This window comes from Trachemys scripta, chromosome 10 (genome assembly GCF_013100865.1).
Source record: "Trachemys scripta elegans isolate TJP31775 chromosome 10, CAS_Tse_1.0, whole genome shotgun sequence".
NCBI classification, from domain to species: Eukaryota; Metazoa; Chordata; order Testudines; family Emydidae; genus Trachemys; species Trachemys scripta.
Window position 1 is genome coordinate 46,929,225 of NC_048307.1, and position 12,135 is coordinate 46,941,359.

The 12,135-nt window shown below is 55.3% G+C and overlaps 2 protein-coding genes across 3 annotated transcripts in view; one reads left to right on the forward strand and one right to left on the reverse strand.

The window, feature by feature from the left end:
* Positions 1-265: 265 nt before the first annotated feature.
* On the reverse strand, positions 266-11,337 carry UBL7 (ubiquitin like 7). 2 transcript variants are annotated; one of them, XM_034783237.1, is made up of 11 exons: positions 11,232-11,337; positions 8,150-8,393; positions 7,504-7,623; positions 6,823-6,905; positions 6,576-6,660; positions 5,804-5,861; positions 3,898-4,031; positions 2,939-2,988; positions 1,659-1,826; positions 1,260-1,382; positions 266-877 (listed from the first exon to the last, which is right to left on the reverse strand). In XM_034783237.1, the coding sequence occupies exons 2-11, from the start codon at positions 8,331-8,333 to the stop codon at positions 740-742; spliced, it is 1,143 nt and encodes a 380-aa protein (XP_034639128.1). In that variant the 5' UTR covers positions 8,334-8,393; positions 11,232-11,337; the 3' UTR covers positions 266-739. The 2 variants fall into 2 exon arrangements, with proteins under 2 accessions (XP_034639128.1, XP_034639127.1); XM_034783236.1 differs by having other exon boundaries at positions 266-898.
* A 95-nt stretch (positions 11,338-11,432) lies between these two features.
* Positions 11,433-12,135, forward strand: part of LOC117883668 (actin, cytoplasmic type 5-like) — a 2,590-nt gene continuing 1,887 nt past the window's right edge. Inside the window, exons 1-2 of the mRNA XM_034783238.1 lie at positions 11,433-11,584; positions 11,906-12,122. Coding sequence (XP_034639129.1) covers positions 11,917-12,122 — 206 coding nt within the window. The 5' untranslated portion in view covers positions 11,433-11,584; positions 11,906-11,916. The remainder of the gene's footprint in view (positions 11,585-11,905; positions 12,123-12,135) is intronic.

A 12,135-nucleotide genomic window follows, 5' to 3' on the forward strand; every position in this document is an offset into this window, starting at 1 on the left:
ACTGTTACATGTTGTTATGAGGACCCCCCTCCCCCCATTTTAATGCACACAAATGATCATCTTGGAACGTATCAGTCAAGAGACAGCACCTCTGACATCACCCAGGGACATTGGCTCAGCATGGACTCCAGGGGAAGAGCACCCCCAGCTGAATTATTGGCAGTACTTCCTCCAGCAGCCTAGCTTATTCTTGGAGGCCTCCCACCCAACAACCACTCAGGCTAGCTCTGAAATCTACCGGCTCACAATTCCAATGACAGACAAGTGGAGAGGTTCAGCTTTATTAGACTCAAACACTGATGAACTAAAAGAGACCGAGGCGTTCTAGGGTGGCAGGAATGGAAGTACAAGTAGGAGAGGGAGCTGGCAGGTGCCTCGTGGGAGCAGCTGTGGCTTTGCAGTATCTCCTGGTTCAGGGGGCTGTTGCTCTTTTCCTGTGGCTGTACAGAAATCCAGTGATCTTGCCTGTGGTGGCTATAGCCCAGGGGAGTGCAGTAGGAAGAACCTCTCTGAGTTCTGAGTCAGAGTTCCCATCCCAGCATAGTGCATCATCTCCTCTGCCATCAACTGCATCCCGACAAGGCAGGAGAGAGTCCCCTACACTGCCCAGGGCAAGAGTGACGCTCAGTTCTGTCCAAGTGTTTCAGGGCTCAGGTGGGGATCGGAGAGAGGAACTTCACAATCGTCCTAACCTAGCAGCATCTCTGAAACATGCCACTCTGCCCTCGCTCACAGGGAGTTAGGGCGCCCCACCTGCAAATATCAGCTCCAGGGCAGCCTGAATGTCCCCTCCGGTGGCCTGGAGGGCTCGGAGGCTCAGGTCGTCGTCATGTATGCCCATGTCCCGCAGCTGCTGCAGCTGTGGCTGCCACTGGCTCTGTAAAGAGAGGAGAGACGGCTAAGGGGAATCACTCAGTACCTGAGAAATGACAGTTATTCCCTACCCTCCTCCACAGCCTCCAAAGCCGCAGCTTTTCCCTCCTGCATTTCTACACCTCTGTCATCTTGGGATCTAAGCACCTCCTGCTGGGAGCAACCCCACGGTCCTGCCCCAAACCCTCCACCTCCAGTGCTTCTGCATCATTCCCTACAGCACCTCCTGCTGGGAGCTCCGGCCAGCCACTGAGCCACCTTTGGATACTGAGTGGCCTGCAACGCGGGACTTCAAGTGAAAGACTTTCCTGTCCTGCAATAGCTCCTGGAATCAGGGTGGAGAGGTGGGTCACAGAACCCTGAAATGACAAGACTGAGTTACTGACCTGCATGGCGGGCTGCCCAGATGCCTGCAGGGCATGCTGCAGGGCCTGGCTGAAGAGGTCGTTGGTGATGGGAGTTCCTGATTGGACACTGGAGGACATTGGAGAGGTGCCCGATGAGTGACCCTGGAAGACAGGAGACCATGCTAGTGGTATCCACACACAGCTGTAATGTTAACTGGCCTACACAGCAATCTTCAGGGCAATGCCTCCTCCACAAGGGTCTCCTCAACCCCAAACATTCTCCCTCCCGGAGTCTGTACAGAGGAGACTCCTGCCATAATGGGCTAGCCCAGTGTCAGGTCCCAGGGCCGTTAGCTGGGACTGGCTCTCAGCAGTCAGTACCTCGCTGCAGTTTGTGATCTGAGAGAGGGGTTCCCTGATGCTGTGCTGTTACCCTACCTGGGTGCCAGGGGTAGGAGTGTGTGAGCTGCTCTCAGGCGTGCTGGCCAGGGCCAACGCAGTTGCCAGTTCGCTCTGTGTGATTGGCCGGGGTCCGGCAGCCCCAGTGTAACCGAGTGATGCTGGGCGGGACCCAGAAGTGCTGCTGGAAGGCGTGGACCTTGTGCTCTGCCGGGACGAGAGAAAACCCATGAGTTAGCCTCTATGTCACAAAGATACTCAAGGTGCGCTCAGGATTCCAAGGAAGTCACCATCAGAGCCACCTTTAGAACTAACATTGCACAGCTCGGCCTGCCAACTCCCCTGCCTTTCAACGTTAACCTTCAGAGTCACCAGCTAAGAACCCCCAGTATTAATCACAGCTGTTATAGAGACACTGGAAGCCCTGAAAAGATGCAGCAATGGACGATCATACTGCAGCGGTGTCAGTAACTTCAAACAAACAATGTGACAGAGACCCAGAGTTCAGAGGTGGCTGGGGCCACCGCCAGTCTGGGCCATCTATTGATCATGGCTCAGTGCTGGCAAACTGAAGGGAGACAAAGAGAAAACACTGGGTTGGGGGTCAGGGGAGTTGGCTTTGATCCGACACTTGCAGTTACTGGATGTATTATACGGAGGGAATGATTGACTAGCCATTATCAGTGGTTCTGTAAACGGACCATGGGTTGGGACATCACCTCAGCTTAATGATCCCTGTCAAGCAGGATGTCCCTCCCCACCCATTGCTGAATAATCAAACAATCATCCCCACCAAGACCTTGTTCCTCTGCAAAGAAACCTGCAGTGCTGCCCTGAAGAAGAAGTACATGCATCACCCACTCTTCACATCCAGGCAAGGTGCTGCACACCTCCTATGGTATTTGGTGCTGGCATTCAGGGAAGCACCATTCCCTGAGCTGGACCTATTTATTTCTTACTACATGAGCCTAACTAAGTACTGTTGTGGGGAGACAGCAGGGGAGGGGGCCGGGGCCGAGCTCCCCAGCTGGGAGCTCAAGGGCCAGGCAGGACGGTCCCGCGGGCCGTACTTTGCCCACCTCTGCCCTAAATACAGATGGGGAAACTGAGGCATTGGGAGAAGAAGCGACTTGCTCAAGGTCACACAGGAGGCTGTGGCAGAGCCAAGGGCTGAACCTGGGTCTCTCAAACCCTAATCCAGTGCTTTGACTGCAAGACCACCCTGCCCAGGGTGCAGCTCCAGATTCTCTGATTTTACTGTGCCTCTAAATGCAACCATCCCCCAAACCCAGACCCCTCGCCTGCCCCACTAACATTACCTGATGAAAATCATCTTCGTCGTCAGAGAGACCTTCAAACAAAAAGCCACCTGCCCCAGAGAAGAGAACACATTCAAGTGGAGAAAAGCTCTCTAACCACAGACAACACAAAATCTCAGCTCCCACTTACCCTCCCAGCAGAGACTGTTAGATCTCCCATGCCTTCAGAGAGGTCAAACCAGCTGATAGACAGCACTCAGCCTACCAGGGAAAGACACTTCATGGACTGCGTTTTATAAGGGTTGCCCACTCACCATTAAAATGCAGTCACCTCTGGGGTGGAATGCAGTGACATTAATGTGCCTACAGCACTAGATGGGGAAGTGAAAAATAACTTCTAGTGAAAGTACAGAGGAAATTTAGGGAGGCAGCATAGTTACCCAAATTAGAATACAGCCAGGACAATGGAGCTAACACCTCTTCTCACGCAAACCAACTATGAGATCTTTAATATTCACAAGTGTTTTATGTCTTATTGGAAAAGGCACAGCCTTCAGCAGCACAGGGCCAGGACCGCTATGTGGGACACTGGTTTAGTTCTGATTCAGAGGAAAGAGTGCCACCTATGAATCACCAGCATCCTAGGTTTTCCTTGGAGGATTCCCACCCAAGTGGTGAAGAGGGTCAGATCCTAAGTGGGATGGAGAAGACCTACAGCAGCTGAAGGGTTCATAGTCACAGGCCTAACACACCCAGCACCTTTTTTTGCACTCTAATTGGAGGATTCAGTGAGTTCTACTTAACGCTGCATATGTCAGAGGAGAAGGAAAATCCCTCTCTCTCTGCCCTAAAGATTACGTCCCAGAACAGATGCACATTACTAACTCAATAAACCAGGCCTCCTGCTCCACCTGCCCCTGGAAGGCTCAGGGTCAGTTACTGCCTGGATTAGTCTGTAGATCCTGCAGTTCATCTACCCCATGTGCACATAGCTGGATGCTTCACACAGGCAAACTGACCAGGCATGTCCCTGTAGGAGCTGGAAGGCATGCTGCGTGAGGAGGTCTCCGGAGTTGGGAGGGGCGTGCTGCCCGCCACTGAGTGCAGAACCAGGATGATGGCGTTCACCAGAGCAGGGTGAGCTGGGATTAGCCTGGGCAGAGACAAAACAAGAAACCTGGCGGTGGCACCAGAGGAAGGGAAGGGAGGCCACCACAGCGCCCAGAGCAGCAATTTCAGGCTTCCCAGTGGGCTATCCTTCACCATCATCTCCGATCCTGGCTCTGGCAGCCAGATGATGTAACCCCTCCAGCCTACCTGGTCTAGTAATAATCCTGCCACCAACCCAGGAGTCATGCTCCAAATTTTTTTTTTATTATTTGTTTTGTTTGTTTAAGTGGATTTGGTGCTAGTGAAAGATGGCAGGTTTGACATCCCCAAAGGCTGGAGTCCTCTCTTCATCCACTGAACATGTACTGCATGGGCCACAGTAGTGCCAGCTCCTCTGGCTGATGTATCTCATCATACAGAAGCATGATCTCTAGGTGAAGGAAGCTCCCCCTCCCCTTGACTCACTGATTCCTACACACACTGCTGAGTTGGCCAACAAGAGGGACCAGTTAGATCCCATTTTGGCAATGAGTTTCTGATTAGGATCGCCAACCCTCCCAGACTGGGCAGGAATCTACTGGAATCAGCATCAATCTCCCAGTGACTATTGAAAGCAATCCGGGAGATTTTAATAGGCCGCTAAAAGTCCAATTGGCGGTGCAGCAGGGCTAAGGCAGTCTTCCTACTTGCCCTGGCTTCGTGTGGCTCCCGGAAGCGGGCAGCATGTCTGGCTCCTAGCTGCAGCGGCGGGCAGTGGGTCTCTGCATGCTGCCCCCACCCCAAGCGCCAACTCCGCAGCTCCCGCGGGCTGGGAATCACAGCCAATGGGAGCTGCGGGAGTGGTGCATGCAGGCAGGGGCAGCGCAGGAGCCACCTGGCTGCCCCTGAGCCTAGGAGCAGAAGGGACATGCCAGTCGCTTCCGGGAGGCACCCGAGGTAAGCGCCATCCAGGCAGAACCAGCATCCCTCACCTACCCCAGCCCTCTCCCAACCCCCTACCAAGCCCATAGCTCCCTCCTGCACTCCAAACCCCTCGGCCCCAGCCCAGAGCCCCCTCCTGCACCCCAAACTCCTCATTCCCAGCCCCACCTCAGAGCCTGTACGCCCCCCCGCCGGAGCCCTCACAGCCTGTACCCCCCAGCCGGAACCCTCAGAGTCTGTACCCCTCCCGCACCCCAACCCGCTGCCCCAGCCTAGAGAAAGTGAGTGAGGGCGGGGGAAAGCGAGTGATGGAGAGAGGGGGGATGGAGTGAGCAGGGGCAGGGCCTTGGAGAAAGGGCAAGGAAGGGGCATGGTCTCGAGGAAGGGGCGGGGGAAGGGTGTTTGGTTTTGTGCGATTAGAAAGTTGGCAACCCTATTTCGGATGCAGGCTGCCCACTGGGACAAAAAACGAGATTCCCCACCTCAGCTCGCACAGGGCTCTGAGCAACAATCAGATGGTAGCAATTTTCAGCCACAACCAACCAAGCCTGGATTTGAACTCAGAAAGCAGAGGTAAAAGATCCTGCACTGAAGTACAAATCTCTTGAACCATCCCACCCCCTAAAGTGCAGCATGGGCAGCTCAGTGACAAACACCCCAGCTCAGTCTTTTCTCAGACTACTATTACTAAGAGAGAGGGGTTGGAAGCAGGAAGAAGGGACGGGAAAGCCTTCGACCCTGCCTATGCCAATGGAATGGCATGTCCACACCGGAAGTTGAGAACTGGAGTAACCCTCTCCTCCCACTTAAAGAAAAATAGATTGTGCAATTGTACAAACAGGCATTGCGTAGCTACGTGATGGCTTGGACACAGGATGGCCATTCAAAACTTACGTGTCCAGCATGTTTGGGTCAGCGAAGACTGAGAAAAGATCTTTGTCCTGCAAGACACCTGTAAGAGACCAGGAAATGTATTGAATCAGGGACAGGAAACAAAAGGAGCATCTGTCAAATGTGACTCAAAACACAAGCAAAAGTCACTCAGTTCCTGGAGCAGCTTTACTCCTGGGGCAGTGGAGCAATGCGTACTCCAGATGGTATCTCTCCACTATTATTCTCTTGTAAGGCTTCCACCTCTTCCCTACAAGGCTCTGCATCGTGACCATCAGCTCCCAAGCACAAGGACCATGTTTTGAGTCAACAATGGTTGCTGCTGAGCATCATACAATACTTCCGCTCTTCAGAGCTATCTGCTCTTGTTGGCTCAGAGCCATAAGAAGCAATAACCCAAAATCCTACTGGAATCTGCACATGGCCATGCAGAGATGCTGCTAGCTCACTAGGCCAGGCAAGCCTGGATTAGATTTAATTAATCCTTTGTGGCACTTGGAAGGGGCAGGTGCAAAGTAGATGCATTCATTATGCACCTCCCTCCCTCCGGCTTCCTTAGGGGCCAGTCCAACAACAGATAGCACAATAGTAAAATCTGACTCCTGGACAGATTCAGACCTCTCTGTCTCAAAGGTGGAGAGTCTCTGCAGACACTGCCTTTTCCTGCTCTTCCTGGAACCTGACACTCCCTCCCCCAATGCGAGGAATTAATAGGTTCCATGGACCATGTCTATTTACTATGTCCTTTACACTGTCTGGCCACATCTGAACTCACCCAGAGCAACAGGGTCGCTGCTGAGACCAGGGGTAGCTACAATGATCTGATCCAGTGATTCCTTGTTCCCCAGCATCTTGAAGACCTACCAAAGAATCAAAACAGATCACCAATGCCACATAATGAGGCCAGTCTAAAACTTGGGTAGCCCAATTCAACTGCTGTTGGGGCTCTCCATCCCTCTCCTTTGTTCAGTCACACATGGTGGATGACGCACACTTAGGGGTGAAGAATAAGCCACACTCACTGCGTCTCTGTATGCAGGACTGCTATGCAGGGCGGTGTGCAGGACCCGGAACTCTCGCACTGCAGCCACTTTATCCACAGGCTCTGGCAGAGACATTCAGAAAGGGATGGCAAGAAGAATCAAGAGCTTTTATTGGTCAGTTTCATTCTGCCTGCCCTTTATGTCATCCGTTTCCTCATAGCCAAGAAAGCCAAACCCAGTCTGATGGAACAGTGTATGTGCGGGGGAAGAATCTACAGACCTTTGCTCTAGCACTCCCAACTCTGCAATCCCAGTGCCACTGCTTTAATTTACCTGCTCTGATGCTGACCACAGAACACTTCAAAGGCAGAATAAAGATGGATCAAAATGAGTGGGGAATCTGATTTTGGTACTCAACAGAACCAGTGTAATTGACTGGAACTCAGCTAGGAGGTTCTTTCTCCATGTATCATGGGGCTCTTTCCACAGTTCCCATGTCAGCGTGAAACAGACAGAGAGCTCCCCTTCCTTTGAGATTGGAGGTTTCAGAGAAAACACCAGATCAATCCCAAGGAATTCACCACCTTCCAGTATACCTCTGTCCCTGAAAATGACAGGCAAGCAGGCATACGTGTCCCCATCTCAACCACAAGAGATAAGCACCACACATACACATGTTTAAGAGTTCCAGAGGGTCATCCCAGGCATCCTCTCTCTCACCTGGTTTCTGATCCGGCTCGGGCCACGACTTCCGCAGGACATGAACAGTTGAGCCTGACTGGATGCCATAAAAATCAAGTGTTTGGTCATCCTTCAGCTTGCGGCCACAGTAGATCAGATCTGAAAGAGAGAAAGCACAGCTCTGTAACAGAGGGTGTTCCTGTAGGAAGCCCTATTGCATGGCCTTTATGGGATAAGTACATTTCCAGACATGCTATCAGCCTGCCACATGATGTACCAATTGAAGTGGCAACTCCTAAATATTCAGCCGCATAAACACTTGCACATTTAAATTCAAGGGGACCTTGAAGCTTAGGATACAAGCCTAGTTGTGCATCCTCTCACAGAACTACACGGTTTAAAAGAATTACCCCAACCCCACAGAGTTCTACTGCTGTCAGACACAAAGTATATGTCATAGCAGAGATAGGTGTCTACTAGCCTGCCTTGTTAGAAGGATTTGTTAAAAGCAAATCTGGAAAATAGGGATGGCTAATGTCTCCATAATAACTAACATTATACACAGCAACACTGGAAGCAAAGAAACTATACCGAACTGAAACTGCTGTATGTAATTACGCAGTTGAAATTTGGCATGATCCCAGGCCTGACTAGGTCCAACCTTGCAGTAAAAGCAGCAACTCACCAATGAGTTCTGGGTCTGGGACTGACTCCTGCAGCTTTCCAGTGATAAGCTGCTTCAGGTAGGAGATGCTGCATCCACCCAAAGGACACTCTCCCAACTCAGTCTCTGGTAGCCGCAGGATGGATTTGGGGGCCAACGGCTGATCTGCCAGCTTCACCGCAATATGCCACTCTGACAAAGACATTGTAACTGTGTCACCGAGAGGAACTGAGCCTCAGAAACCAGTTCTGAACTCCAGGAGAGGCTGTGAATGGAACAAAACAAACCAACATGAGACGGAATGGATCTACACTAGGCTATACCCTGTCCCCAGCTCTGGGTGGGGATATCTACATTAAGTCCCTGCCCTAGTCCCCAACACTGAAGGGGCGGGGGGGACTATGTCCTGGTCCCAAACCCTGATAGAGCAGGGAGGGGCTCCCCTACCAGGCCTTACCACAGAGCCCAGCTCGGCGAGTGGACAGGTTCTAGGCAGTACCGGGTTTACATTGGCACCAGTGGTGCCATGGGGCCGGGCCCACAAGCAGAAGGGGCCCTGGCCAGCCCGATCCCCCCGGCTGGCTGAGCTGGCCAGGAAAGCTGATCCCACCCCGCCTCTTCCCCAAAACCCCTACCCCTGCTCCGCCTCTTTCCCATGGCCCCCGCCCCCCACCTGTTCCCACCCCTGCTCTGCCCCAGCCCTGCTCCCACTCCACCCCTTCCCCCACAAGCCCTCTCCCCTGAGCTACACGTCCCGGGGGACTTGTGTAGGGGTTGGGCCCACCCTACAATCACCGGGCGGCAGGAAGTGGAGTGATCCGACCCCAACCTGCTCCACTCCGCCGGTGAGTGCTGGGGGTCCAGCCTGGGGAGGAGATGGAGCAGTGGGGAATGGGCATGGGATGGGGAAGAGAAGGAGGGGCTGGGGGAAACAGGCAGTGGGGGAAGGAAGGGGGTGGGATGGGAAGGAGAAGGAGGGGATGGGGGAAGCGGGGGCAGAGGAAAGAGGCAGTGGGGATGGGGGAAGAGAAGGGGATGGGGAAGTGGGGGCAGGGAGGAAGAAAGGGGGGGGGATGGGGAGGAGAAGGAGGGGATGGGGGAAGGGGCATGGGATGCGGAAGAGAAGGGGGCAGGAGAAGCAGAGGTGGGGGTAAGTGTGGACTGGGAGAAAGAGGCAGTGAGGATGCAGGGGGTGGGGTAGGGAGGAGATGGAGTGGTGGGGAAGGGGCATGGGATAGGGAGAAGAGAAGGGGATGGGGGAAGCGGGGACAGGAGGAAAGGGGCAGTGGGGAGATGGAGCGGTGGGGAAGGGTTATGGGATGGGGGAGAGCAGGAGGAGATGGGGCAGTGGGGAAGGCGCATGGGATGGGGGAGAGAAGGGGATGGGGGGAAGCGGGAGATGGGGGAAACAGGCTGTGGGGATGAAGGGGGTGGGGTGGGATGGGATGGGACGGGGCATGGGATGGGGAAGAGAAGGGGATGGGGGAAGCGAGGGCAGGGGGGAAAGAAGGGGGTGGGATGGGGAAGAGATGGAACAGTGGGGGAGGGGCATGGGATGGGGAAGAAAAGGGGATGAGGGAAGCAGGGACAGGTGGGGAAGCTGGAGCCCAGCATGCGGCATCCCCTTGGCAGAAACTGGGGCTCCCCTGTTAAGCCAGCCCATCAAACCCTCACCCTGACAAGCCCCACCTCCCCTGCATCTGTACCACCCTGTTGAGCCCCCAAGACACCCTCCCCACTGAGCCCCAACCACCTGCACCTGGACCCCCACCCAAATGAACCCCACCTCCCCTGCACCTAGACCCCCCCCCACTGAGCCCCAAACACCTTCACCTGGATCCCCTGAAGAGTCCCATTTCCCCTGCACCTGGAACCTCCCAATGAGCTTCGGTGCATCCAGATCTCCCACTGAGACACCAGGCACCCAGAATGCCCCACAGACAACTCTCTTACCCCCACCTGAATCCTCCCACACTATGTCCCTCTGCACTTGGATCCTGCTGCCGGGCTGAGCCTGCTCACCCACACCTGGTGTGCCTGGCACAGGGGGGCAGGGCCCCAGGGTATTTCTGGGGCAGGCCGGGCCCTTGCACTGTATCAGGGTCGGGTGCAGCCTCGCTGCCGAGTCCTTGTCCCGGGGTGGGGTTGGGGGAGGCTGCAAGGTAATCTCCCACCTCCATGCAACCAGTGGCCAGTGCTCCCCACTGCCATGTTGCAGCCTCCACATTTATTTATTGACAAATAAAAACTTGCAGAATTTTAAAATATTGTTCACAGAATTTTTAATTTTTTAGGTGCAGAATCCCCTCAGGACTATGGGGTGCTGTGCAGCTGTGATGGTGGGAATGTGAGGAGGGTGGTGGGATGTGCGGAGGTCCATGGGCTGGGGGCGCTGGGCGAGCAGTGTGGTGTTCAGGGTGTTGTGTAGTTGTGGTGGAAGGCCCATGGGGGAGGTCTCTGGGAGGGGTGGGGGCTGGGCATAGAGGTCTGTGGTGGTGGTCTCTGGGTGAGGGGGCGCTGGGCATAAGGGTGAGGCACTGGGTAGAGGGGTGCTGTGGTGCAGGCCTGCCCTCAAGGGGAACGGGCATGCTGGTAGCACAGGGCTGGGCAGTCCAGTTTGCGTCTGGCAGCTGCAGGTTTGTAAACAGTGCCCTCCTGCTGGGCGCTGTGCCTCATTGCCCCCAGCCCGCCCTTCACTCTGGAGACTGACCATCCTGCCCCCCTGCACCTTGCCCCATGGGGGCCCACAAATAGGTTTGGCACCGGGCCCACAAAAAGTTAATCCGGCCCTGGTTGTAGGCCCCCAGCCCGGGTTAGGGGTGGGGTCTATGTTAAGCCTTGCCCTGATGTCCAGATCCGAGTGCCGGGGTCGCTATCGGACCCCAAACCCAGCCCACAATCCTAGCGGGAGACGGAGCCACACCAGGCCGAACCCTAGTGCCCAGCCGCCTGGAGAGGGGGCCCTAGGGTAGGCCACAGCCCCGGTGGGGCTGGATCGATACTGATCCAACCCTGCCCCGAGGCGGGAGTCGAGGCAAGGCCAGCCCCCGCAGGGGCCACGGCGAACAGCTCCACAACCCCATCTGATGTTGTTTACACTCACCTGAGCACCATCACCGGAAACAGGAAGTGCCGGCGGCTTCACATGCCGCATGCTGGGAATTGTGGTTTACGAGGCGAGACCAGACCGGGCTTAGCTCCCCGAGCGCCTACAGCTCCCAGCATGCTGTTCGGCCTCCCTGCCGCAAGGCCTGCTGGGAACAAGACTGGTTGGCCAGCGACGTTCTGATAGGTAGATGGGAAGGTGGTAAGGGGCGGAATATCATCGCGGCAACCAATGGGCGTGCGGGGCCGGAGGCGGGTTTCCATTTCCGGTGGGGATAAAGCGGCGCGCGTGGTGGGTGCGGAAGGAGACAGAGGCTGCAGCAGTTTCCGGACGTGACTGAGCTGCTTTAGGTACCGGATGGTGGGGGAGGGGAGGGTCTCTGTGCCCCGAGGACAGGGCGGGGCTGGCGGGAAGAGGTGTGATGGCCGCTCTGGGCTGGGGTCTCGCTCGCTCTGGTCTCTAGTCGGAGCCGCTGAGTCCGCGGGCGTGGCGGGGCGGGCCTAGCCTATGGTGGGGGGAGCTTCCTAGGCTGAGCCCTGCCGCACCCACATCCCGATCCAGACAACAACAGCGTTCCCCTCCCGTAGGGCGCACGGGGAAGGTAGCCAATAGCATTTCCTTGAAAACTTCCATGCACCTAACGGGCTCTGTGCTCCTCCCCTCCCCCCCAGATTAACTCAAAATGGCCGATGAAGAAATTGCCGCCCTCGTTGTTGACAATGGCTCCGGGATGTGCAAAGCTGGCTTTGCTGGGGATGATGCTCCTCGAGCTGTGTTCCCCTCCATCGTGGGACGCCCCAGGCACCAGGGTGTCATGGTGGGCATGGGGCAGAAAGACAGCTATGTGGGCGATGAGGCCCAGAGCAAGAGAGGTATCCTCACCCTGAAGTATCCCATTGAG